This window comes from Zingiber officinale, chromosome 4A (assembly GCF_018446385.1).
Source record: "Zingiber officinale cultivar Zhangliang chromosome 4A, Zo_v1.1, whole genome shotgun sequence".
NCBI classification, from domain to species: Eukaryota; Viridiplantae; Streptophyta; class Magnoliopsida; order Zingiberales; family Zingiberaceae; genus Zingiber; species Zingiber officinale.
The window spans coordinates 157,199,772-157,227,517 of NC_055992.1; the positions used below are offsets into that span (position 1 = coordinate 157,199,772).

General features: G+C 37.5%; 2 protein-coding genes across 3 annotated transcripts in view; one reads left to right on the plus strand and one right to left on the minus strand.

The window, feature by feature from the left end:
• The first annotated feature begins 58 nt into the window (after positions 1-58).
• On the plus strand, positions 59-22,404 carry LOC121971854. 2 transcript variants are annotated; one of them, XM_042523325.1, is made up of 6 exons: positions 110-247; positions 9,897-10,019; positions 10,504-10,757; positions 10,852-11,063; positions 20,849-21,113; positions 21,865-22,404. In XM_042523325.1, the coding sequence occupies exons 3-6, from the start codon at positions 10,506-10,508 to the stop codon at positions 22,159-22,161; spliced, it is 1,026 nt and encodes a 341-aa protein (XP_042379259.1). In that variant the 5' UTR covers positions 110-247; positions 9,897-10,019; positions 10,504-10,505; the 3' UTR covers positions 22,162-22,404. The 2 variants fall into 2 exon arrangements, with proteins under 2 accessions (XP_042379258.1, XP_042379259.1); XM_042523324.1 differs by lacking the exon at positions 9,897-10,019 and having other exon boundaries at positions 59-247.
• Positions 22,405-25,185: 2,781 nt separating this feature from the next.
• Positions 25,186-27,746, minus strand: part of LOC121971855 (guanine nucleotide exchange factor SPIKE 1-like) — a 106,019-nt gene continuing 103,458 nt past the window's right edge. Inside the window, exons 30-32 of the mRNA XM_042523326.1 lie at positions 26,830-27,015; positions 25,790-26,764; positions 25,186-25,678 (exon numbers count right to left, since the gene is read on the minus strand). Coding sequence (XP_042379260.1) covers positions 25,424-25,678; positions 25,790-26,764; positions 26,830-27,015 — 1,416 coding nt within the window. The 3' untranslated portion in view covers positions 25,186-25,423. The remainder of the gene's footprint in view (positions 25,679-25,789; positions 26,765-26,829; positions 27,016-27,746) is intronic.

Sequence of the window (27,746 nt, forward strand, 5' to 3'; positions counted from 1 at the left end):
TGGAAGTGGGCCCCATAAATATTTGGAGGAAATATTTGGTGTCATTGTGGATGCTCTAAGGGGACGCAGGTGAAGGGGGATTGCCACTCTTTGTCACAGCGACTGAAGTCGTCAACGGGGTGGGAGGAAGGGAAGGGAAGTAGAGACAGCGAATCCATGGCGGGCCCTTCGCGGAAGATTTCGGCGGCATCAGCTCGATCTCACACTCGGAAGAAGGCGCGCGGTGGTTCCTCTTTCTTCCATCGAGGTATCCCTCTTTCGATCGGATTGAATACATCATTTTTTTGGTGTGTTTTGTGCAAGCTTCGTTTTTGTCACTTTTCGTGACCGAACATACTAAAAAGATGCAACTTGTTCACCCCGTTGTTTCGAATTGGTTTCTGTTGTGGATCGAGGTTGTGGCTTGTCAATCGGTGTAGATTCCATGACGAAACATCTATTTCTATTGCCTGTACGTTTCGTCTTGTTCATTGGCGACCGTGAGTTGGAACTTAACTAGTTCGGAAATGCTATTGATGGACCTTTAGGTTGATTCTAATTTGCCAGCCATGTCTTCTTTCCCATTCTTCTGATTGATGGATACTCAGATCTGTGAGATGCTTGTGTACATTTCTTTAAATATTTGCTTTGAAGCACATCCTTCGAGGTCTTTATCCAGTAAGTTTCATGTTGGATTTTATGTTTGCTCAAAATAAAAACAGATTTTTTGTGGATATGTAAGGATTGTGATGTCTGATTCCGTGAGTAAAAGTATAATACTTCTAAATTGATCTAAAATGATGAAATCCCGTTGAAATTTGGAAAAGATGCTAGATTCCCAGAGACATTATGACAAACTAAATTTAAGGAACAGATGCTAGATCCCTCATGTAAGATTGAACTGCTGATTCCACAACAACTTAACTGTATAGGTGATTCTGATGATACCATTGCTTAGAACTTGTGTTTTCAGATCTTCATTATCATCACCATCATCATCATCATCGTTATGAAGCCATATCTGTTGCAACTAGTAATATTCAAATTAGTTAAATCATCTTTATTTGATTTTTTTGTCACTGTCTCTACATCTCTGTTATTTTAATATATGTAACTATGCCTAATAGAATTTATTGTTGTCTTTGATCATACCCATACCTTCTCAATCTATTTCTTCCCATTTTATTATTTACTGGAATTACACAATTGCTCTTGAATATCAAGTACTTTTTTTTTCCTAGTTTCTCCACAATCATAATATTGTAAAATTTTCCTCATCCAACCCTACGCCTAATAGGTGCATACGACAACCTTGCTTATTGGTCATTTGGCTCGACAAATGCATACAATGATCTTAAGTCGGGTGGATGATCTAGTGCATAACTAACATTGCTTGCCTCATGTTCAACCTTGTGCCAACCACTCAAATAGCAACCTTGTTTATTGGCCATCTACTCTCAACGAGTGAATAGAGAGACCTTAAGCTGTTGGATTGATTTGACCAAATTTTGTGTCTAATCCTACCCTAGAGGGTGTGTATAGCGACCACACTTAATGGTCATTTCCCCTCCATGTACATACAACAACCTCAATTTGTTGAGACGGTCAAGTACGCACCTAACATAGTATCTTGCATCCAACCTTGCATTTAGATAGTGCTTAGAATGACCATACTTATTCAATGTATCAACCAAAGTTAGGTCAAGGATTGCCTTACAACCATGAATTGATAAGTGCATATTTTGCCCATCACTCGACATATATGTTTAGGTGACCTTGCTAGGTTGGCGGTAAAGTACAACATATGGTAGTGATTTCATGTTTAACCTTTCGCTCTTTGATGCCAACAGTGCCTCTACTATTCAACATACCACTTAAGTTAGGATAAGGATTCTCTAGGGATGAACACATTTTCATAAAAATCGAAAGGTTTATTGTGAGTATTTCTTCTTCATTTTGCATTCATTTTTTCCGTAGATTACAAATATTCCATGTTTGCATGATATTTATTTCTATGCTCTATTTGAGAGTCATACTCAAATTCCCTATCTTTTTATATTAATCATGGATGAACTCACGGGATACATACAAGATACAGTACTACAACTCATATTATTTGCAGATGATATTGTTTTGGTAGATGAGACACGTAAAAGAGTATATGTTAAACTTGAATCTTGGCGGGAAATGTTAGAAGTGAAAGATTTTAGACAATAGAGTAAAAATAAAATACATGGAATTTAAGTCTAACAATATTAGACGTAATAAGATAATTGTTAAGATAGAAGATAACGAGTTATCTACCGCTGAGAGTTTTAAGAGCATCCGCAGTGGGAGCTCCTTTGGAGCTCCCATTGCTGAGCTGGCACATGGGACGAACCTCCCTCCCATAGTGGGAGGGAGGTTCATCCCTTAAACGACGAAGCGGCTCCACATTTGCGGAGCTACTCCGTCATTAGTTTTTTAGTTTTTAATTATTTTTTTTTCTAAAATTTGTATATAAAAAAAACAAACGTTGAATATGAGATATTCAACGTTGAAGAAGATGAGATGTTAAACAACGACTAATTTGTTCAACGTTCAAAAAATTTTTTTAAATAAAAAAAATTCTATAAATACATCATGAACTCTTATTTTTTCATTCATCTCTTCATTTTCTATTTCTTTCATCCTTTCATTCTCAATTTGTATTCGAGATGGATGAAAATTTTAATACTTTTTTTACAAATCTTTTGAATTCTTCAAATGCGGAAGAAAATACATCTTCTCAAATTATCCGCATTTCTTCATGATGCCCAATATCCTCAATTTTTCTCTCACACGCAATATCGTCCAAATTTTCAAAATATTTCATATGTTCCACAAGGTCTTCCAAAATTTCCAAATTCCCAAAGTTCTCAAAATTTTTCACTCCCCCTTCAGAGTAACGCCGCCCTAGCTCCATTTGGTATGTATTCACGCCAAGATTGTTCAGCCATGAGCAACCAATTTGGGATGTTTTCTCTGCCTTTCGTATTTTCACCTCCTCAACCATCAGCCATGTTTTCGAATGAAGCAAGAAGGGCTAATATCAACCCATCTATCAACGACAACGAACCTCTAACGCTATCGTCTGTTCCAACATCTTGGCCGCCACACTCATCACAAGAAGAGCGTGAAGTTGAATCGGAGAAAGATGATTCGAAACGAAGATTTTGGTCTCTTGATGAAGACATGGTCCTTGCGAAGTCATGGGCAACTGACACAATTATTGGAAATGACCAGAAGGATCAAGCTTTCTGGAAACGTATAGCTGATCACTACAATAAGCACCGACCCATTGGAACTATGAAGAGAAGCTATTAGGTGCTAAAATCACATTACTATAAGTTTGCACCGATGGTAAATGAATTTTCTACAACCTATAATAATTTGTATACTTATTGTCAAAGTGGATGGAGTGACGAGAATGTGTTGGAGAACGCACTGAATATGTAGAAAGCCAACAATAAAAACAAAGATTTCAAGTATATGCATATGTGGAGGGTTCTCAGAATATGAGAAATATGTTCCACAATTCGTTGCTCATTCCTCTAACAAGAAGGCAAGGACATCAGAATCAGGGGGAACACTTCAGGATCAAATTCAAATCTAGATACGAGTGTTGATGTGGATGACTCTGAAGCCCGCATTCGTCAAAAGGCAGCGAAGAGGAAGGGCAAATCTAAAGTCAGAGAGCGCGACACAATAGAACAAATCCTCGACAGAGAATGACAAGATATTAAAGAATATCAGATGGAAAAAATGGCTTTGCAAAAAGTTGAGATCTTTCATAAGGATTATGAAATTCTTATGAAGGATACTAGTGAGATGACACCAAGACAACTTCGGATACATGAGAAAATGTTTGAAAAAAATTAAATAGAGACATGACTTGGAGTAGATGTGTTTAAGTTTATTTTTTATATATTATTATAATTTATGTATTTTTATTTGATGTATGGTAATATTTATGTTTTTTTTAATTATTAATGTTATTTCGGGTGTTAGCAATTTATGGATTTAAATTTTATAAAAATTTAATTATATATAAGGTAAAATATGAAGGAGAGATAAAAAATATATATAATGAAAAAAGTGGACCTACGAAGAAGTTGTTGAGAGGTTTTTTGATAGTGGAGAGATATAGGGATTTTACTTTGACGTGGCGTTGACGTGGCATTGAAGGAACTCCTTGAGGATGTCTATGACTGTGGATGCTCTAAGTATTTAGGATCATTTTTACAAAAGGATGGAGGGATTGAAAGAGAGATGTTTTACATAGAATACAAGTAGAATAATTGAAATAGAGGAGAGCGTTAGGTATTCTTTATGATTGTAAAATACCACTAAGACTTGACAAAAAATTTTACAAAACAATGGTTAAACCTGCTATGTTATATGGAGTTGAATGCTGGGCTATGACTCAAGCACATGAGCAAAAAATGAGAGTTGCCGAGATGAGGATGTTAAGGTGGATGTGCGAACATACAAAGATAGATAGGATAAAATATGAAAATATTAGAGAGAAAGTTGGGTTACACTTATTGAGGGAAAACTTCAAGAGACACATTTAAGATAGTATAACCATGTACTTAGACGACCAATAAATGTTTTAGTTATGCGATGTGAAACTATGAGAAATGTGTATATCAAACGAGAAAGCAAAAGTCCAAAAAAGACTTGGTTCGTAACAACAAAATAAGATAAAATTTATTTAAATATAAATGCTGATATAGTAGGGGATAGAGTCAATGACGTAGAAGATAGCTGACCCCACTTAGTGGGATAAGATTTGGTTGTTGTTGTATTTAGGAGTCATACTCAAACTTCGCAGGGACTTCCTGGGCAAGCAAGTCATGACCCTTTTCTTTATGCCATCCATGATGGTTCAATTTGTGACTTCAACTCACCTATTGGCTTGTGGATGATCACCCGTTGTTTGATTGGTGAAAAAGTCTGAAAAATATGATTGTCAAACTCAGTCTTCGACATGATGACCTTGGGTTGACTGAACTAGGAAATGATCGAGCTCGATACTTAGTGCTGGATTTGCTTGGTGGCCTTCCTTGTGATGACCAAACAGGTGTTTGACCCACTTTGTGAAATAATTCATGGCAATCAAGAGTTGTCTTTATCCAATCACCTTGGAGCATGGCCAAACTAGATAAATTTCACATTGTTTGAATGGCCATGCTATATGAATTGGCTTATGTTGCACTGTTGGAATGTGCTACATCTGAGTACACTGTTGGCATTCTTTGCATCCTCATTAACTTAACTGACTTCCTATCCAGTTGGCCAACAACATCTTATTTGAACAATCTTTTAGATGAACTAAACAAATTTTATTTTGAATTTTTTTGATGGCAAGAATGACCTCCTTGAGCGTTAAGTATCTCAACAGTACCTGAGCAAAGGACCTTCGATAGAATGACGGTCCACTACCACATATTTCTTTTCCTGTCTTTGCATATTAATGGTTTTGATAAAATTGTCGAGAAGGGTCCTATCAATTATGTACACAAACACTTCATTTAGCTAATAATCCTCTACCAAATGATTAGTATTAGCTTTGCGAATTGAGCACTTTCACAGTACTATTCCTTCAAAGGTGGTTATTGGGTTGGCTGCTAGTTTGGCTACTGGGTCCTCTCCAGAGTTTTGTTCCCTTAGAACATGGGCGTGGGTATATTTGGGACCCTTTTGATTAGCTGCTGATGTAGCTCAACATACTTTTTGAGAGTCAGGTTGCAAGTCTCAAACATCCCTGCCTATCTGGCATTCTATAGCTGGGAATCACTAAAGATTAATAGGGGCATACGTCAAAATCTGATTATCATCAAATATAATTCTAACTTGTTGCAGCTAGTATTGTTGCCTCCTTCAACAAAGACATCCCATTCGGGAGTGGGAGTGGGCTCGGTCTCTACAGGACTTGTCCATTTACTTGGTTGGGATGACAACTTCGAGATGAAATTGGAGAGGATCCATGACTTCTTGAGTGTTCATAGTCAATATTTGATGTCAAACTTAGAGACCGATTGACCAATTTAGGAATCTTCACTCAAGTTTTGGCTTCCCCATAATTTGCTGCCAAGGTTGGTTATCCATGACCCTGAAAGGATGAGTTCTTAAAGTAGGGTCAGAGTTTCCTCATAGACTAAATGTGTGAAAGTGGCAATTTCTCCAACGTGAGGAGATATTATAGCACCACTCCCTTCAAAGTGTGGCTAGAGTAGTAGACTGGCTACCAAACCTTTTCTTGTTTTTGTACAAGGAAGGAGGAACATACCATCCCATCCAAAGATGACAAGTATAGGCAACACATGACCATTAGGCTAATCAAGATAGGTCATTGAGTCTGATAGGCCTTCAGTTCTACGAAAGCCTAGTACCAAAATCATATAGTTTGGGTGAGAGATTGGAACTTCAACACAACACGAAATTTTAACCTTGCTTGGTTCATCATTCGTTGTTAGGTGGGTTGTTAGGTGGTGCTTATATTCTTCATTCTAAATGGTATGTCCATAGAGCAACGGATGCTCATGTTGGTTAATAGTTCATTCAATGAAGGGTTCATGATCCCTTTTCCATTAGATTCATTTGTGCCAAGGCTAATAGCCAAGTAATTGTTTCGTGTTTCTTGATGGTTGCCGTTGATATCCTTGGTTCTAACATCAGTTGGGAACTTCATTGCCATTGACATGATCTTCTGAAGTTGGTTCAGAGTGACAAACTAATAATGACATTGTAAGCCGTGGGAAGTTCCACGATGAAGAACCAAATGGTGACATCATGTCACCATGGGGCTTCTACAACATTGAGAACATGGATAGATTCACTAGTAAATCTTATAATGCAGCGCTAACCGAAGCAGTGTTGATTGGGTGCAAGTTGACTGTGGTGCAACCAATGTTAGTGATGGCAAAGTAGTATAATATGTCAGTTTAACTTTTTTGTATTGATGAGTACCTAACAAATGTGAGTTTGGGGCAATCTTTGTCATTTCTCTAGGTGCATTGTTGTGTTTAACCAAAACTCCATAGGCATTATCCATAAAGAAGATAAGGGATGTGTTCTTCTCGACTCAGAGGTGTTGGGTCTCAACTGGAGGAATACTCGGGCATAAGTTTGCTCATCCATGGACAATACCCCATAGCAAATGAACCTCCAAAATCACACGGATTATAGATTGTGAGGGGTGGAGGCTTTAGCTATACATCCTTCTTGGGTGCAAGTTGACTGTGGTGCAACCAATGTTGGTGATGGCAAAGTAGTATAATATGTCAGTTTGCCTCAGAGGTGTTGATTGGGTGCAAGTTGACTTGAGTACCTAACAAATGTGAGTTGGGTGCAATCTTTGTCATTTCTCTAGGTGCATTATTGTGTTTAACCAAAACTCCATAGGCACTATACATCCTTCTTTCATGTGCAAGCCACAATTTTCTTTAGATGCCCTTGCTGGATGAGTTTTTTTGTTTTTTAATTTTTGGCTTCAACCATTTGCACTCTTTTGTTGTCTGTCAGGTGTTTCAATAAATGAAGCTGAGATAACTTCTGGAAGTTCTGGTAGGAAGTGGGAGTTTGTAGAGGAGAGGATTTTGGAAGCAAATTTCCTCTTGGTTGGCATTAAGGGGTGCGAATTCAGTGGGAGCTATAGGCTCATCAAACATACTTCCTGTAAGGTGCAGTATTTAAAAATGCTCCGGATCCTTTTTCCTGAAATCTTCCTTGAATGACTGAGTGAATCAAATCTTCTCTCTCTTTATATCGTGAGCCCACTTGACTTCATTGAGTTACTTGATAAAGTGATTGTAGTTCCTTGTGGATTGGGTTGGGCATCAAAGATAAACTCTAGGTCCTAGAACTTGGCTAGGTGGCTAATAAGCAAATTCTAAATTTCTACTCCAATATAGACCTAGCTTTCGCATTGAATCAGCGGGTGTAGTTTTTGAGGAATTCTCCCTCTTTCTATCTGATGTTGCAGTGTCTCAAGTCTTACTTGAACATTGATATCTCATAAAGTGCTCAGCAAACACTGAGAGAGCTGAGAGAACCTTAAGATGGGCCTTCTTGGAAGTCCATGTTTCACTTCCCCATAATCCCATTAACAGATGGGGAACATTTGGCATAATAGGTCTATGGAATTATAGATGGAATCTGAGTTTGAAATCCCCTATATAGTCTTTGGATCTGGTGATCCATTGTAGATTGGGTTGGTGACCAACTGGAAGTTGGCTAAAACTTTTGCCTCCTTGATCCATTTAGCTGAAGGGATTTCTTCATCCCATAATTCATTTGTCTTATCACTTGAGGATGGATGATATGGGAACTTGGGTGGTTAATAAATTCACTATATTTCTTGGAGTGTCCATGGATGTTAGCTTTGGTGAGGGATGTCTAGTATCCTTTTACAGGTTTCCATAAATGATATTTGGTAACCTTTACATATTCTTAGCCATTACAGTGATGGATTCCAACATAGGGATGGTGGAGACAACGTTGGTGACATGAAGGTTAGCACACATCGAGCTAGGGCTCCAAATGTTACTTAAGTCCTAAAGTCACAATAGTCTGTGTTTCTTATTTGTTCTCTGCGTCACCAATTTCATCTTGTTGATAGGGGCTTTCTTTCTAGTGTCAATGTTAATGTTTGTGGTTCAATGGATGGCCTGACTCTGTGAAAGAATTGATTTAGGATGGCCTCAATGACTAGATAACAATTTCGTCCCTTGTTCTCTTCAAGACTGGACACTAGGTGCTCCACTAAATGAACTCTGTTGTTGTTTGAGTTCAATAGAGTGGGAATGAGCTTGACAGATTATGAGAGCAAGTTGATATAAGAAATGATGTTACTGGCCCTTTATAAATCTTAAGAAGGCAAGGTCGGAGCATCCTTTTGGTAGGAGATTGACATGGTCTGGCCATGCTGGAACGTGAGGTGAAGAATGCCTCTCTATCATTTGACTTGAGCATTGAATGCCACAATTAATTGTATCAATTGTGAGGCAAACTTGGTCTTGGGGTCAATTCCCATTGGATGTAAAATGCCCCGTTGGGTGCTTGACCTCCCCAATGCAAAGGGCCACTGTGCTAGGGCCAAAATGGCCCTTGTGATTTACCTGCCTGTATCGAGGTTTTTGGGGGGGGGGGGGTGCGATACTAGGTCATCTGGGGTGAGCGTTATCACCTTTTGCTCCAATTGTGAGGCAAACTCTCTTAATTAATGCATTGTATGTGAGACATGCCTAAGGTCATGGATGTCTTTAGCCCACAGGGAATCCGTGAGTTGGGTTTTTTTTTTCCCCTTTTTTTGAGAGAGATTAAAGTTCTTGGTTATCTGGAAGTATGGAGAGTCCATGTGAACCTTGTTAGTCACTGGAGGCCATGCTCCTTTTGACCAAGATGGTGGTATGAAAGGCATGCCTAAGGCCATGGATGTCTTCAGTCAAGAAGGGTTTCCATTAGTTGAGGCATTGGATTTCTTTAAGAGATTAAGTGTCTGGTTATTTGGAAGGAGCAAGAGCCCATGTGGGTATGTGAGGCATGCCTAAAGGTCATGGATGTCTTCTGCCTGGAGGGGCTTCCATGAGTTGAGGCATTTGTTTTCTTTGAGAGATTTAAGTGAGATGGTGTAGACTAGGCATCCAATTCAGCCCAACTTCTGCTATTAATTATTAGATTACAATATGTAGTAAACTTCAAAATTCTGTTATCCTTTTCATATTTTTTCACCAAATCTAAAACTTCCATGTGTGCTTAAATTTCATTATTTGGCATTCACTTGCACAACAGAAATATATTGCCTCTGCAAATTTTCTTTTGCTTCATTTGACTTCATGATATTTTTGTGCTAAGTGCATGCATGTGCTTTTCTTTTTCTTTCTTTGTTTCAGCATTTGTTTCCACACTTGCGGTTGCAGCTTTCATTTGTGCAGTGCTTAGTATTTCATGTTTTGATTCAAAGATATGTCACATGACCACTGAAGCATTATAGAACCTTCTTTTTTGAACTCGAGGTACTATTCAATCGTAACTATGAGAGTACATTCATAGATATTGTTAAAATTAGGTGGCAGATCTTTCCTAAACAGCAATTCCTTCCTATGATGTCTTTCATATTGTGTTTCAGTTTATGCTAGTGATTTGACTCTTTTAGTGGACACTGTGATAATAATACTGTATGTTCTGTAAGTTTTCATGTAATTCACACTCATGCAAATTAAATCTTGGAAAGTGGGTTAAAATAACTTTGGAAATCTTAAGTAAAAAAAAATGTTTCTTTGAAAAATTACTTTCCAGTTCTTTGGAAATAACCTTCCTGATAACTGATAAAATTTGTGTCATTTTTAAATTCATTATTGCTTCTTAGAAGACAAATTTTTCCATATGACGGAGGAACATAAATAACATGTTTCGGAATCAAGCATTTCTGTTCTTTGGTTCTGATCTGTTTCCTTTATTACTTCTTAAATTGACTAAAAACTGAATATGTCAATACAGGAATGTTGAAGACACTTTCATCTGTTCTATTCATTGGCATAATAGCCTGGTCATATCAAGCAATTCAGCCTCCACCTGCTAAGATTTGTGGTTCCCAAGATGGCCCTCGTGTTACTGCACCCAGAATTAAACTCAAAGATGGAAGGCATTTGGCCTACTTGGAGAATGGTGTTCCAAAGGAAACTGCCAAATACAAGATTGTGTTCATCCATGGTTTTGACTGTTGCAGATATGACGTCTTCTCAATATCTCCAGTATTGATCATCTTTCTATGTCTTTTAGTTTTCCAAAATATTCTCCTATGAGATATTTGGCCAGTTGTAAGGGTTATGGATTGTGTATTTTCAGGCACTGATTGAAGAACTAGGGATTTATCTACTATCATTTGATAGAGCTGGATATGGAGAGAGTGACCCTAACCCAAAGATGACAGAAAAAAACACTGCATTAGATATTGAAGAGCTGGCAGATCAGTTAGGACTTGGAACCCAATTTTTTGTAATTGGGTTTTCAATTGGAGGAGAGATTGCTTGGACCACTCTTAAGTACATTCCACACAGGTATGAACCAGTCAGTTCAACTAGTTTATGAATAGTTTTCTTATTGTATTCTAGCAACTTATGTGCTTTTTAAAAATGGGAAGCCTTACAAGAATCATTTCTCCTTTGTACATCTTTTCTCTCCAAATAGGATTTTTTTCTTGGCTTCTAACTACATTGCGTTCCATATTCTATAACAGATGCTATGTTAAAGGCTTAAAGCCTAAACATCCAAACTCTTTAAACTTTGGAACTTTTATGGTTCTCACTTTTCCTTGATATTCTATGATACTAAAACCATACCTAACTGCATACCTACCATTATAATTTTGATAAAGGACACAGTAATTTAACATAGTATCTATTAAGGACCTTTTTGTGAATAACATATATTATAGTGATTAAATGTAATATTTCAATGATGAATGATAGATATAAGCAAAATAAATACCTTACGATGATGAATGGTAGAAATAAGCAAAATACCTAATTAAAACCTATATTTTGTCATGATATTAGAGTCATCCTGTGATACCCTAAGTCACATCAATCTCCTCTTTCCCGCTCCTTTCTCCTACACTCTTGAGACAATGACACCGTCTAATGATAAGGGCAAGCCTCATGTGTTTTCAATATGTGCAATGAGATTTAAATTCTCATGCTATCCCTCTTCATCCTCCACCTTTGAATTTTTCTCACCCTCTCTCATTTTCAAATAATGCTTTGAATTTTTATCCAATACCAACCTCTCGTCGATAAACATCCACACATGTAACACACCTTTACACTGTTCCACTACATGATTGCTCACCTATTGTAGTCCTGTTGGCAACCTCTACATCGCCTCCTCTCATAAGTATATTATCTGCATTGATTGCCTCCGCGATGCCACTATGTGCAGGTCTCAGTCTCCCGTCTAAATTTGGGCTAGCCCCTCCATAGCTATTGTGGATCTTGATTAAAAAAACTTCTATTTAAAAATCTATCAATCAAATGTCAAGTTCCTTGGCAACATCATACAATCCTTAAACTTTTCTAGTCCCATGAGTATTACCATAGAAAAGTTTAATGGAAGAATTATGATTTATGGGTTGCAACCTAGTCCATTAGAGTCTCATAGGAGCAAACAACTGGGGCGGGTGTGTGGGGGTCAACAGGGAAAGTAATAATAATAAGGAGAAAGAGAGAGAACTCACAGATATTATTACTCTCAAGGATCTTCTTACAAACTTCCCAAGTAGGGTTCAAGTATCGCTTGAATGCCCTGCAAGGGTTGAGACCGCTCTAATTTATAGCGAGGATGCTGGGTGCTCATTGGGCCCCATCATCACATGCTCTGCTATCAGGATAAGAGGGAATCTTATCTTTATAGCACACTATCAGGATAAGAGGGAATCTTATCTTTACAGCACACTATCTTATCTTTATAACACACAAGGATCTTTCAGAGAACTTTATAGATAAGGGCGAATCTATTTTAGAGATTTGGGATGAGTCATTGGATTTGAAGGGTCCACCACTTCCGCTGAATCAAAGGTGGAAGGAGTTCATTCTAGAAACAACATCTTGCAATAGGTAGACAACCTGGGCAAGTTGTTCATCTGTTTGTTTGACAGCTGGGTACCAGTCGCCCCACCAATTATCCTTATAACTCCTTCGTAGGCATTCTTGTCTTTTTAATTCATGAAGCAACCTAAGCCGCTGGAGGGAATTTATTGCTTGGATTGCTGCTCTTTATTGCAATTCATGGAGAGTTTGTTCAATCCGTTATCCTTCATCAAACGTGATTGGGTATGAGTTGTGCAAGGAGTTGAGCTGTTGCTGGTATTGCTGAGCGAGATACAAAGGGCCTGTAGGGCCTTCATCATCTGGTCCTGTGCCCTCGGGTCGGGATGCCCCTTGAGCTCCTGTAGGGCTGGTGCTATAAGCTCCAATTTGCTCATTTTCTCACCTGGCCATTCTGTCATAAGAAGTAAATTGATTAGTCTAGAGAGAGCGTCAGCTACTTGATTGTCTTTGCCATCAACATGCTCAAATTGTATTGTAGGGCCGACTCCGGTAATATAATCTATAAAAGAATTCCACCGAACTCTAGATGACTTATTATGTGTTGATTTGCCGAAAAAGCTGATTATTGTTTGGCAGTCTGTTCTGATGAGTAACTCAGACTTATCTAAGTAATAAATTTTTAATGATTCCAGAGAATTCATTACTGCATGTATTTCAGCATCTATTGTAGATTTAGGAGGGTTAAATTTTCCGCTGGCGTATGCACACATTTTCTCTGTAGTTTTAGGATCATGCTTTGCCTTCTTCCATTTACAGATTCCTCCCCAGGCATCCATACATCCATCAACTTCTAAAATCATAAAGCTTTCTTCAGGAGGAATTTCTAAATCTGGGAGGCTTTGGATTTTTGTCTTAATTTGTTTGATTAAGGCCCAGTCCTGTTTATTTAATCTTTTGTCACCATTGGAGCTTGTTTTTGCATACAGAGGACTGAGTAACTTTCCCAGATTCGGAATATAATTACGTGCATAATTTAATAGCCCAAACCAGGATCGCAAACCTTTGGTGGTAGTCAGGTTATTGTCCTTGAAGTCTGCTACTTTTGTGATAATATGTGGTTGTAGCTTGATCCTGCAATTTCCTATCATGGCTCCCAAAAATTCTATCTCAGAGACTGCAACTTTCATTTTTATTGGACTTAGAACTAGCCCGTGCTCTTTGCATATGCTAAGCATTTTCTTTAGATGCTGCGCATGACTTTTTTCATTAGGAGAGAAAACCAAAATGTCATCAATGTAAACGGCTATATAATTTTCTGTACCCTTAAAACAATTGTCCATCTTACGCTGAAAGACTGCGGGTGCATTCTTGAGTCCGAATGACATAACTTACCATTCATATAGGCCTTCAGGAACCAGAATGCGGTCCATTCAATTGAGTCAGGATGCATAGCTATTTGATGGAAGCCGCTTTTTAAATCAAATTTTGAGAAAATACAGTTGCTACTGACCTTTCTTAGGATTGTATTTATCCCCGGAAGGCTATACTGATCTTTATGAGTAAGATCATTTAGGCGTTTGTAGTTGAAAACCAGACGCTCTTTGCCTTTTATTTCTTTGCCGGTTATTAGGTCAATGGAAGTGCCTGAGTTAACAATAATTGCCGTTGTTCTGTGCCTGCTTTTGTTTCAAGGGTCTGTCTTCAATAATAAAATCAGGATTTTTAATATCTAATTGACAGACAATTTTGTTCTTACTCCAGCGCTGCAAAGGATTTTCAACAATATAGCCTTTGTCACTTAGCTCCTTCAGTATTGCCCCAAATTTTTGTTGAAAACTTGGATTAGTCCTTCTAGCAGAGAAATTAATCATTCCCTTTATTTGTATATATTCATCTTCCTCCAATTCCAATTATTCTATGGCAGTTGCATTTACAGAGGGTAAGGTGTTAATGTTGTTAAATTCTTATAGAAAGTTATCATATTACCCTCCATTTGGACTCAAGAATGCACCCACAGTCTGTCAGCGTAAGATGGACAATTGTTTTAAGGGTACAGAAAATTATATAGCCGTTTACATTGATGACATTTTGGTTTTCTCTCCTAATGACAAAAGTCATGCGCAGCATCTAAAGAAAATGCTTAGCATATGCAAAGAGCACGGGCTAGTTCTAAGTCCAACAAAAATGAAAGTTGCAGTCTCTGAGATAGAATTTCTGGGAGCCATGATAGGAAATTGCAGGATCAAGCTACAACCACATATTATCACAAAAGTAGCAGACTTCAAGGACAATGACCTGACTACCACCAAAGGTTTGCAATCCTAGCTTAGGCTATTAAATTATGCACGTAATTATATTCCGAATCTGGGAAAGTTACAGCTCCAATGGTGACAAAAGATTAAATAAACAGGACTGGACCTTAATCAAACAAATTAAGGCAAAAATCCCAAGCCTCCCAGATTTAGAAATTCCTCCTGAAGAAAGCTTTATGATTTTAGAAGTTGATGGATGTATGGATGCCTGGGGAGGAATCTGTAAATGGAAGAAAGCAAAGCATGATCCTAAAACTATAGAGAAAATTTGTGCATACGCCAGCGGAAAATTTATCCCTCCTAAATCTACAATAGATGCTGAAATACATGCAGTAATGAATTCTCTGGAATCATTAAAAATTTATTATTTAGATAAGTCTGAGTTACTCATCAGAACATATTGCCAGACAATAATCAGCTTTTTCAGCAAGTCAACACATAATAAGCCATCTAGAGTTCGGTGGAATTCTTTTATAGATTATATTACCGAAGCCGACCCTACAATACAATTTGAGCATGTTGATGGCAAAGACAATCAAGTAGCTGACGCTCTCTCTAGACTAATCAATTTACTTCTTATGACAGAATGGCCAGGTGAGGAAATGAGCAAATTGGAGCTTATAGCACCAGCCCTACAGGAGCTCAAGGGGCATCCCGACCCGAGGGCACAGGACCAGATGATGAAGGCCCTACAGGCCCTCTGTATCTTGCTCAGCAATACCAGCAACAACTCAACTCCTTGCACAACTCATACCCAATCACGTTTGATGAAGGACAACAGATTGACCAAACTCTCCATGAATTGCAACAGAGAGCAGCATTCCAAGCAACAAATTCCCTCCAGCGGCTTAGGTTGCTTCATGAACTAAAAAGACAGGAATGCCTACGAAGGAGTTCTAAGGATAATTGGTGGGGCGACTGGTACCCAGCTGTCAAACAAACAGATGAACAACTTGCCCAGGTTGTCTACCTATTGCAAGATGTTGTTTCTAGAATGAACTCCTTCCACCTTTGATTCAACGGAAGTGGTGGACCCTTCAAATCCAATGACTCATCCCAAATCTCTAAAGTAGATTCGCCCTTATCTATAAAGTTCTCTGAAAGATGCTTGTGTGTTATAAAGATAAGATAGTGTGCTGTAAAGATAAGATTCCCTCTTATCCTGATAGTGTGCTATAAAGATAAGATTCCCTCTTATCCTGATAGCAGAGCATGTGATGATGGGGCCCAATGAGCACCCAGCATCCTTGCTATAAATTAGAGCGGTCTCAACCCTTGCAAGGCATTCAAGCAATACTTGAACCCTACTTGGGAAGCTTGTAAGAAGATCCTTGAGAGTAATAATATTTGTGAGTTCTCTCTCTTTCTCCTTATTATTATTACTTTCCCTGTTGACCCCCACACACTCACCCCAGTTGCTTTGTTGCTTGCACTCCTCTGGTAGTCCATAGCTAGTAGTAGCTTTATGGTCAGAGGTCAATTCTCAGGAACTGACGACTTAGGGTTTACCTCACCATGTGCATATGGTCTATGTACCTGCATTTACCTTCCTCAATATCTGTGGGGCCGGCATTAGGGAGGTTGTTAAGGTAGCGGATCTACCTTTTTTTTTATATAAGCATCTTTCAATAATTCTTCTCATGCTCAGAGACAAATATCACATGTATTAGTGGATTCGAGACTATTATTTTTCTAAAATGTCCTCTTAAGCACATAAGATGTAAGGGCCATGTATATCATTTTGACCAACTCCTCGTCTTTATGTTTCTTTGCACAATTCAGCTAGTGTTGGAACTCATGATGACATAAATTTTGGGAGGCACCTTCATTATGTTAACATGAGAATGCCGAGGACATCTACGAGCTTTGTGGCACCATCTAACTCTTCAGTGAGTTGGTATCCAGAGGATTTCATGACAATAAAGGCCATTAGATGAGTTGCTCAGGCTGTAATAGTTGACACATTAAGCCTAAATGTACACACTTCGGCAAATTAGGGTATATCAGGGACTTATGCTATGCTTTTCATGGCTATCTACTAGGCTATCCTTTTCATTTAACTGTACTCAGAATCGTTCATCTTCTTGATTCCCTTTGGCTTTAGCTTGACTGTCATAGTTCCTATTGAGAAGTATACCTGCCTTCTTCAGCACCAAACTTCCAAAGATGTCACCTATCATAAAGAGGCATACTTACTGCATTATGATATATTACATTAACCCTTCTATTTGAATCCTTGACTCAATGCCTTTGGTCACGTTTGGTAACATCTATTTATTTCCCACACTTACATCACTCAATTCACGTACAAATACCATACTTTGAAATACATTGGCAAAAGGCATTGGGTGGCTTTTGTTACTCCATCTGTGCCATTGCTCTATTCGTGTGGTTGATTTCCCTTTAAATTTATTATTAGTTACTAAGCTTGCTAAATTTTTACATTTCTGGGCAATATTTAATAATAACTCTATTTTTATTCTAGATTAGTGAATGAGAAAGGTGATTAGCAACAAGCATGAAACTTGGTGGCTAAATCAACTATCTGCACCATATTCTTGTGGTTGAACACACTCATCTTTCTCTTTAAACTCGCTTTGGTCATCTGAGTATTCCTATTATTCAGAAGATGATTTCTAGTTTGTCTCATATTAAGTATTGAGAGTTAGTTGTATCAATTAGGCAAACATCTTTGGTTTGTATTTCCCATTATCTATAAATATGCTTGTGAATCATCTTCTTTAGTTCATTGTGATATTAGGATTTTAGTAGGGTGTATTCCAATCTTGGTTTTAAATAGTTTATTACTTTTATTATGATTATTCAAATATAATTTGTTTTTTTCTTGAAAAAAGTTTGTTCTAAAGTCTACTCTTATTTCTTCCTTTCGTTGAGATATGAATCCACTCAAACACTTCTCATTAACACGGTGCATGTTATCGTATAAACCATATGATTTCTTCTTTGTAGTTAGGTGCTTTTTACTATTTCATAAACCCAAGCTATTTTAGTATATTTGTTTTATTCATTTCTTATCTCTCGACATAAATAAATTTAGAGTACTCTAATGTGTCTTCCTTTACCATTCTTGGATATAAAAAGAGGTACCATTGGTACTCTCTTAAGGTATGTGTTTTTGTTTCTATCGATGTTGCTTTCTTTGAATCCACCCCATTTTTTCATACTTTTCATATGCTTCTAAGTGTATGACCGAAGTGCCTCTAGTTTTTTTGTTTTGCCTTTATCATTCCATTACCTTTTCTTACTAGCTTGCTCACACTAAAGCTCTCATTGTTGAGGACTTATTTAGTACACAACCATAAGTTTCCACTATTCACTCAACACCATCTCTTATCTCTTATTCTATATTCAAACTTTGACTTGGATCTTTGTATTTTTCTTTGAAAAGGTACTCATAACTCTTCTACCTATTATTATTTTTTCTTGTTTCCAATCTTATATTGCATGCATATGTTAAAAAATGCTTCAATGTTGGGCGACTCTGATAGTTTAACCAAGCTTTAGTCTTTGACTGAAATGATACTGATTTAGTATTGTGCCAACATTTTGATGCATGGTACCGATAATGGATTAGAGGTTGAAGGGGGAAGGAGATAAAGTAGAGGAAGGAGACATTGTTGGTACCAAGTGGTATCAAGTTTCGATAATTTTGTAGAACGATACATATCAACTGTTTCTCCCAGCATAGCACGAGATTTCAAATCATGATTTTTACCCCCTTCCTCCTTTGTTCCTTGGGACATGACTTCACAACTTCCACCCAACTCAATCACATGTCTTGTTTTGGTTGGGACTAACTCAACTCATAACAAGGTTTCTGACCTTGTCTGCATGCTACCTAATTATTTTATCTTTATATCTTCTTTGGTTCCTTTTGATTCAAATCATATTTTGAACATATAAATCTGAATATAATTAAATTTTGGCTACCTAAAACTTTTTATGTATATATTTGACTTTGAATAATCATATCACATGTTCTAAACTTTGTAGGTGACATTCTTAAGATTGTTTTCACATCCAAATAGATATACTATGGCCAAAGAGGTACAAACGTCACATTTTAGTACTACATAGGAGTTACTACCATTTCCTTTAGTGAGCCCACAATAGGTTGCACACGATTATTCACAATGAAGAGATCATCTACAAGCATTATGGATCAATTGAAGGTTTAATGGTGGCTAAGAGATGCACATAATTAATAGTGATGAGTTATAATGGTGTATTTTGTCTCTATAATTGATCTCATCATATAATCTACCTTTTGCTTTTCTAAGATATCATATCCACTTTTAAAAGGATATAATATTATGATCTAGATTGCTTAATTGTGGAGGAAATTGTCCAATGTGCATTATGTACACTATAATATAAAGACCTCGATTGTGACATAGGACCTTGCTTGGAGCATTCTTAAAATAGTAACAAATCATTATGATGGCCTGCCAATGACAATGGAAGTTGAAAAATTGACCGATACACAACGAATAAGATGTTATGCCTCATAATTATATGATATTTAACTTACCAACCCATCTTCTGTATTTCCCCAGGTTATATAGTGAACTCTTGCACAAGTATTAGCTTGGCATTTGGAGTTTATCTACAGTTCTAACACCTAGCATACCATTTTCTTCAAACACATCAAGTATATGTTTCCCTTGTGAGATATGTCTCCTAGTAAACGAGTGACCTTTATAACTAGAAAATATTTATGATCATCTAATCTTTAGTTTGAAAGTGCAGATAAAGATAAAATTTCAACCTTGTGATTCCTCATCTCACTTGATAATGTTAACTATATAAACAATAAAAAGAATGCATTTTCAAACTGAGAGGTAATATGAAATGAATGATGTGAAATACTCCTAGTGATACCAACTAGAGATGACCAAAACTATATTTTCCAATTCATGTTCTAGGAATTTATTTCAATCCACACAGAAGATTTTCAATTTTACACACTAAAAACCATACTCTGTATGAGCAATATATCAGCTGCTCCTAGCGGTCAGCTATAAGTTGACCCCGTGATTTACCTTCCTTCATATTCATATAACCTGGGGAGGCTGTGAGGGGAGCACTGGGTGAGCGTAATCACTTTTATGTTACAATATATCAGCTCCTCCATGTACATCTCCATATTCAGAGCATGACGGAGAAAAGTATTTTAGCTATTCAATTAATATAATCACCCTTGGTATATAGCTGTCATGTAACTAACCGACATACATAAGTAATCTTAGCTATACAAAGGAATGTGTTCACATAATCAAAATTATGGATCTATGCTTATCCCTTGCTGCTAATCAATATCTAACTTTGTTAATTGAACGATCAGGGGATGTTGTAATAGCAGCCAACTGAAGATTTGCCATAAGAAAAGTGCTTTGTTCAGTGCAAAGCTGTCATCTCATTTATCATAGTTCTTCCGAAATCTTAGAAGAATCTAAAGATGAAATAAAATAGACAGATGAGGAAAAATAAGAATGTAATGAGAAAGGATGTAAGGTGGTGCATTTATGAGTAATTTTCCTTGCAGCATAGAAAGGTTAGATTAGAAGTAGGCCTGAGTCATGGAGGGTTCTAGTAGGGTACTAGGATTGTGAAGAGTGATTATAATAGGCTTGGATCATGGTCATCTGTTATAGGTTTGTGATGGTAGAGTTTATGATGTTTAGTCGTTCTAAAGTAGAAGATGGTTGGACATGCACAGTATAGCAAGTACCTCAGCTATAGACATATTTGGTAGGTGTGGTAGAGAAAAAGCAAAAAGAGTGAACACAGTTAAATTACAATCAAGTCTCAACAAAGATAAATGATAGTTTAAGTAGACGATGATTACATACTATTTTATTTTTCTTAGTAGAGCAATTTCTTTCTTATCTGGTAATTTATGTTTTGGCCTTTCTAGTGAAACATCTAACTTCTTTTGACATCTTCCATTGCACATATTAACAGGCTTGCTGGAGCTGCAATTGTCGCCCCTGCTTTCAATTACTGGTGGCATGGTTTTCCTTCCAATTTAACTACAGAAGCTTATAACCTGTTGTTCCCACAAGATAAATGGGCACTTCGAGTAACTCATTATGCTCCTTGGTTAACTTACTGGTGGAACACTCAAAAATGGTTTCCTGGATCAAGTCTTATATATAAACGTACTGATAGTCTTTCACCTTCAGATCTAAAGGTTTCGCCAAAACTTGAATCTAGAGAAAAATATAGGGTAATACAATCTTCCGTATATTCTTCTCCATTTATATTCCTTAGCACTAGGCACTGGCTTCTAGCTCATTTATGGTTCTTTCATGATTGAAATTGCTTTGATTTATTTATTCTCTCTTTAATGGTTTGATTGTTTTGTGATAATAATAGTAATCGTCTCCTCCGGGGATAGCTATGTTGAGTCGTTCTCTAAATTCTATCATCAAATTTGAACTAAATTTTCTCTGTTGCTCTGGGGCTTGACATACTTTAGATTCCTATACACAAGCATCTTGTATATATGTAATATAAAGATGATTAGTACTAACAAATGTGAATCTGGATGATTTAACATACTAAATATAGAAAAAAGGGAATATATCTTTATATTATCGCAGAGAGAAGATTTTGCTTAAGCTAGCATAGATGCTACACTTCTGTTTATCTTTCACCCGGCTGTGATACATGATACTTGCATTTGCCTCTTATATTTTAGCAATCTTTTACCATAAGGGCATGTTTGTTTTGATTGCGCTTCATGCTCCTAATGTGGATCACTGTTAACTTTTTCTTTGCCAATTTTAAGAATTACAATGATGCCTTAAGCTTGCTGTGTAACTGACCAAATTGTTAGGCCACTCCCATTATTTGGAGGTCTTTATTTTGTCTCTTTTCTAGTTTTCTAATCACATACAAAGTCCAAGCATCCCTCAAAGTCAGATTTTGTCGAAGCAACAGTTTGGCTGATACAACTGTGTATATCTGCATTCTAGGAAGAAATAAGGCAGCAAGGAGAATATGTCTCTCTGCATCGTGACCTGATGCTTGGCTTCCAGTGTTGGGAGTTTAGCCCATTGGAACTCGATAACCCCTTTCCTAATAATGAAGGATCTGTTCACTTGTGGCATGGCGTAGAGGATCGCATTGTGCCAGTGATGCTATCACGATACATCAGCCAAAAGCTATCCTGGGTTCACTACCATGAGCTTCCAGATGCAGGCCATATGTTCCCTGTCGCAGACGGCATGAGTGATGCTATCGTTAAGGCTCTTTTGCTGGGAAACAATTAACTTTTGCACATCTCCAGAGTCGATTTCAATTTCCTTTCATGCCAAAAAGTTAAAATGGTGAGCAGTCCAATTTCCCATATCACTAGTAAATGTATTTGTTTTCAGGGTGTTAATTACTGTAAAATATTGCCTAGAAAAAAAGACAAATTTTGGAGAATGACTGGATTATTTTTAGCATGAGTATTTCAAGGGAAGTTGTATCATGGTATTTTGATCAGTAATATATATTTGTTTCCCAAGGCACGTTTAGTTTATTGATAGTTGAGATGGTGTCTCGATGAGAAGACCTGAAAAATTTCTTTTATTGATTTCCTATTCAACTTTGCATTGCACTGAATATATATATTTTTAAGCACGATGATATAATTGAATAGGGTTAGGGGCTCTTCTAGTGAGGGTTAAGGGTTATGTTGACCATACTAGGAATAAACTTGAATTTGATTTGGATTTGTATTGTAATCTTTTGTTCTTTTTTGGCATTTTAAACCTAGCATGGATTAGGGAAGTTTTGGTTTAGCTCATTTGGTAGTGATGGATCAGTGACAAACAAGGTGGACTATGTAACCTAGCACGGAGACGAGGAACATGTTTATAACCTTATTCTCCTAATGTTCTTTTATAGTAAAAGGTGATTACGTTCATTTCAAGTATCCTTCACAATTTGTCCTTAGATTATGTGAAAAAAGGTAAATTGGGGGATCAATTTATAGTCGATCATCAAGTTGGTTAGGGGTGAGAAGAGTTTATTTTTTTGAGGGCATGCACCTGTCGAAAATTGATCTTACTCTATTATAATAAGTCTGTCATCCTCTAACTAACTGAGCATTCAGTGGGAACATGAGAACATTCTTCTTATCTTCTTGGACAAAAGGCGATAACGCTCGCCCCCAGCGTCCCCGTGGACCTTGCCCAAGGTGATCACGAGGGGGGTTAATCACGGTAACCGAAGGGGTTAAGGGCACAGTGGACTGAGGGACACGGGGATAAGGGATTTACGCCCTTGCTGCCGCCGCGATTTGAACCCACGGGGGAGGGAGAGATCTTCTTGCAATGCCATAAGGTGGAGGGAGAGTTCTTCTTATCTTCTTGGTGGCAAAAGGCGAAACCCTCGCCCTCAGGGCCCCCGCCGCACCCTGCCCAGGGTCATCACGAGGGAGGTAAATCACGGTAGCTCGGTGGCAAGTACGCAGTGGGCCGAGACTTTTTGCACAGGGATAGAGAATAAATCCCCGTTGCCCTGCGGACTCGAACCCATGTTCTCAGTGGCAAACTTCCACGCCTTTACCAGCCGAGATAACCCCGTGGGGCGTTCTTCTTATCTTCTTGCAATGCCATATGGTGGAGGGAGAGATCTTCAATCCTATTCCTTTCTCTTCATGCAATGATACAAGGTGGAAGCTATTTGCCTCAATCTTTCATTGCATGCATGGTTTTTATTGGACGAAGTCTTCCGTGATTTATCTCCCTTATTTGAGGAGGTCATTTTAAAGAGGCTGTTGAGGTAATAGTTTCACCTTTACTGCCAATGATACAAGGTGGAAGAGGTCATCTTCCCATATAAGATGATGCGAAAGAGAATTATCCTCTATGTTTTTTTTTATATAGTTGATATTAGGTATTTAGCTTATGTTAATTAATATTGGAGTGACCGATTCGACTCTATGATAATTTTTCATCGACTATTAATGTAAATCGAAAAGTCCATCAATCTGACGTTCTTATGATAATCATCTATTAAAAAATTTATCTGTTAATTTATCGAAATTGAAATTTAATTCTTAAATACCTAAGAAATTAAGAAGACACAGCTGCCCATTGTCCCTCCCCTCTTCATGCAATGCAAAGAGGTCATTTTCCTTCTCTTATCCACGCGAGAACTCCAACTACGTGAAACTTCTATCTCAATGGAAGAACATTAACCTGGCAAATTACTTAACACTCTTCATATTATTTTAGATTTATATGGGTAGAGCTATTGTAATTTATAGCTTCTGGATAAGATTATTATTTAGGTCAAAAGTAGATCAACCTAAGTCTTTATCCAAAATTTAAAGGTAACCCGATTCGAGCTTTCAGTAGGTCAGCTTTGAAAGTCCTTCTATATGAAGATAGGTTGACCTAAGATTTGGGGCAAAGGTTTCTCCTTGGAAGAGTGTTATCACAAATCAAAAAGATATTATACATTAACGTGTTTTGTGCCCTATAGAAAATTTCCCATTCACCACAAAAATGAATTAGAAAGTGCTAACAACAAATGATTTATCAATTCCTTATATCAACCGTCCATTAAAAAAAATTATCTATTAATACATTAAAATTGAGACTTAATCCTTAAATGTATGAAAAATTAAAAAGTCCATTAAAAAAATTATCTATTAATACATTAAAATTGAGACTTAATCCTTAAATGTATGAAAAACTAAAAAGACATTCGTTGCACTATTACCCCGGAGACAAGTCATACATATCATTGGCTCAAGCATATTGCATTCTGACTAGGAATATGGATAAAGCTTTAGACTAGATGATGGTTGCCGTCATTCTCATAGAGCACAAACATAAAATAACACTCCGTCCAAACATCCTACATTCTTTTACCGGCTCTTATCCTGGTTTATGAAAAAGCCTATAAATTCAAATCCACCTAAAATAAATAACCATTTAAATTCTTTTTTGAGAATGAAATTTACACTAATGGACGTACAATGTCAAGAGACAGACCTCAAGTTCTAAATGAGAATCTCTCCGAGTTAAAACTTTATATAATGATTTGAGCTGCTCTTTCTCTATTCTCTTGGTTTAACTCTGTTCTGACTGATGAATGGCAGGTTGGCTTTCCTACTGCATCTAACAATACAAGTGATTTAAGCAATAATGATGTCGATAAAACTATTGTTATATTGATGACATCTATTAAGATAGTTCCTGCTCGTGGAGATTTTGGTCATAGAAGTTGAGGCTACTAAATGGAGAACATTAGACATTGAACACAGTTCTTCAATAGCAGAATTAACAATACAATGCTTCACAATAACGCCAAAAAGGGGCCTAATATTAACAATCAGTTTGAGAGAACTAACTAAACTACATAAATGGTTATCACCTAGCGGAAATATTTAGAAGAATAACATGGGAGAAAATGGAAAAGCGGGGTGCAAGTGGGAATAAAGAAAGCATATACAACAAAACTGCTACAAAAAAGAACATTGTTAGTAATAGAACACAAGCTGCGTGCAAACAGGTTACAGAAGAAAAGAGCTGGTCAAAGTTCAGAAAGGATGGCAGGAATGTAGTGTGATAGCTCAGCTGTAAGGGACTGGAACCCATTTACAAGCTGCGTGTGGAAGTCTTGATCTTCTTCGCCAATCAGTCTAAAATGTACTCGGATTGCCCGTTTGCAAACGGCCATAAATTCAAGAAGGGCCGCAATTAGTTGCTGCAATTCTTGTGATCGGAGCCTCGTGGCAGGCTCACCTGACAAAAAAGCTTTGCATACACTAAGGACTCCACTGTTCACCTGCATTACACAGTTCTAAACTGTGATAATGTGTATATGAAATGAAGCCTTGAAGAAAAAAAGAAAAGATTCTCACTTCCTACAGGATTTATAATAGCGAATTGTTATTACCTGCACTGCAACACTTCCTTGGAGTATCCTCTGTAGACTTTGGAGCCGTGGGAGTTGGTCGCTTTCTGAGCTACGTGGCTCTTCTAGCTCATTTCTTAGTGCAGCTGTCCTGGTTTCTATCATTCCAATAGCATTTTCTACTGGAGAGAACTCCAAGGATTCAGACTTAACAACCAAAAGCCTATTCACCAAAGCAGGAAAGGAACCCTCAGTTTGGAGCACTGTTCGTCTTTTCCATTGATCCTCTAGGCCTCCTTGTGTCTTCCCATTTTTAGTAAATGGGGTATCAAACAAGAACCTGTCAAAAACTTGGGTTCGCAGACTTCCAGTAGACAGAGAAAATATTCTCTCCCTTCTACTCTCGAGGTCCTCATCCTCCATAACAGGATCCACAGCTGTAATTTGTAGATAACAGACATCAGGTTGCAATTCTTCGGCATTGACTTGTCTAGAATCTGGTATAATATGCAGGGTATGGCTTCCAACAATTTTGGACTCATATATGTGACTAAGTTTCTCCATTATGTCACCTAGACGAACATCTCGTGGCTCCCGATACACATACTCCTTTCTGTCCAGCTTCCCAAACCAAGTTCCATAAAATCCAACTCGGTAGTAGGTGGCATCTATAAATGTTATGGGGCTTGATTCCTGCTCGAGTATTGAATCATAGATACTGGAAAGGGATGTGTGACACTTGGCAAGTTGACCATAAGCCCTCCTGCTTTTATAGACTGGGATTATGAGTTCCAAAATGTTGGCACAAAAATGGTAAAGCTCTGCCTGTGAGAAAAGCTTGTTAGCAAGCTGAAGGTATTTAACTGCGGAATCCACAGTGAGTTTTGATGCACCATATCCTTCCACCTCGGCTGCAGATGAATCGGAGGCAACTGCATTGCTAACCATAGGGCAAATCTTAGACAAAGAAGCTACATGTTCTCTATTCCAAACTGCATCGTTCCTCCCGACAAGGGCCTAACCAAGGGAAAGTCATCAGACAAAACAAGCCAACCAAGGTAATCAACCGAAGGAACTCTCACCTGCAAAATGACACTAGCTACAGCTACTGCACATTGAGCTGCTTCCGCCCATGATTGCATCTCCTGATGAGCATCACATAGATGCAGCAACCACATAATGTGAAGATCGGGAACAGATGCATAAGCCATCGCAAGCTTATGATAGCTTTCAGCAGCTGCATATCTATCTACAGTCATAACAGAAGCCTGAAATTAATCCAAAATAACAAACGTCAGGAAAAGGATTACAAAAACTTAAAATTTGTTAAAGTTAACTGGTTGCTTACTTATTCCTAAAACTTGAGAAGCAAGCAAAAGAGTTAGTCATGACAATTATGGTTAACACTCCCCATTTACATATGGGAAAATGAAATGGTTCAAATCCAACAAACGACTCCAACTAATTAACAATATATGTTTCTTAATTACTAATATCAGCAGAGCACAGGGTATCATATCATAATACCATGAAAGGTTGACTGACTTGTTATCTCGAGCTTGAGTTAGGAAAGATATTTCTTTATTTTTTTTATTAACAAAATTCATAGGGAATGATAAGTAGGAAGAACCAAATAGCAACGGAGATCTCATCCACAAAGTTTGTGACCAAATTTTTAGAATTTCCTAGCATTTTTTAATTAATGTTTAACTAATTTTTTGATTCAATTTAGATTTGCCAGCTTAGATCTATTTTAATGGATTTAATTGTCAAGGGCTAAAGGTGTATATGCAATCTCTTTAGAATCTTGATATGGGCCCAGCTAGACTTGGAACTCAATGGAAAATGCATGTTGTCCATCCCAAATCTTAACTAGAGGTCTAGTTGACTTGAGCAGGGATTGAAATAGAATTGGTTAGGAGTGACCCATAATAGAGGGGTAATTTTGTCAGTACCCAACACACGCTGGACAGGTATGAAAAGGGTACTGGAAGACATG

Excerpts from the sequence above, each read along its gene's own strand:
- LOC121971854 (XM_042523324.1), top strand. The coding sequence starts at position 157 with ATGGCGGGCCCTTCGCGGAAGATTTCGGCGGCATCAGCTCGATCTCAC. Across the intron at positions 248-10,503 it reads TTCCTCTTTCTTCCATCGAG|GAATGTTGAAGACACTTTCA; the intron begins GTATCCCTCTTT and ends ATGTCAATACAG. Across the intron at positions 10,758-10,851 it reads ACGTCTTCTCAATATCTCCA|GCACTGATTGAAGAACTAGG; the intron begins GTATTGATCATC and ends GTGTATTTTCAG.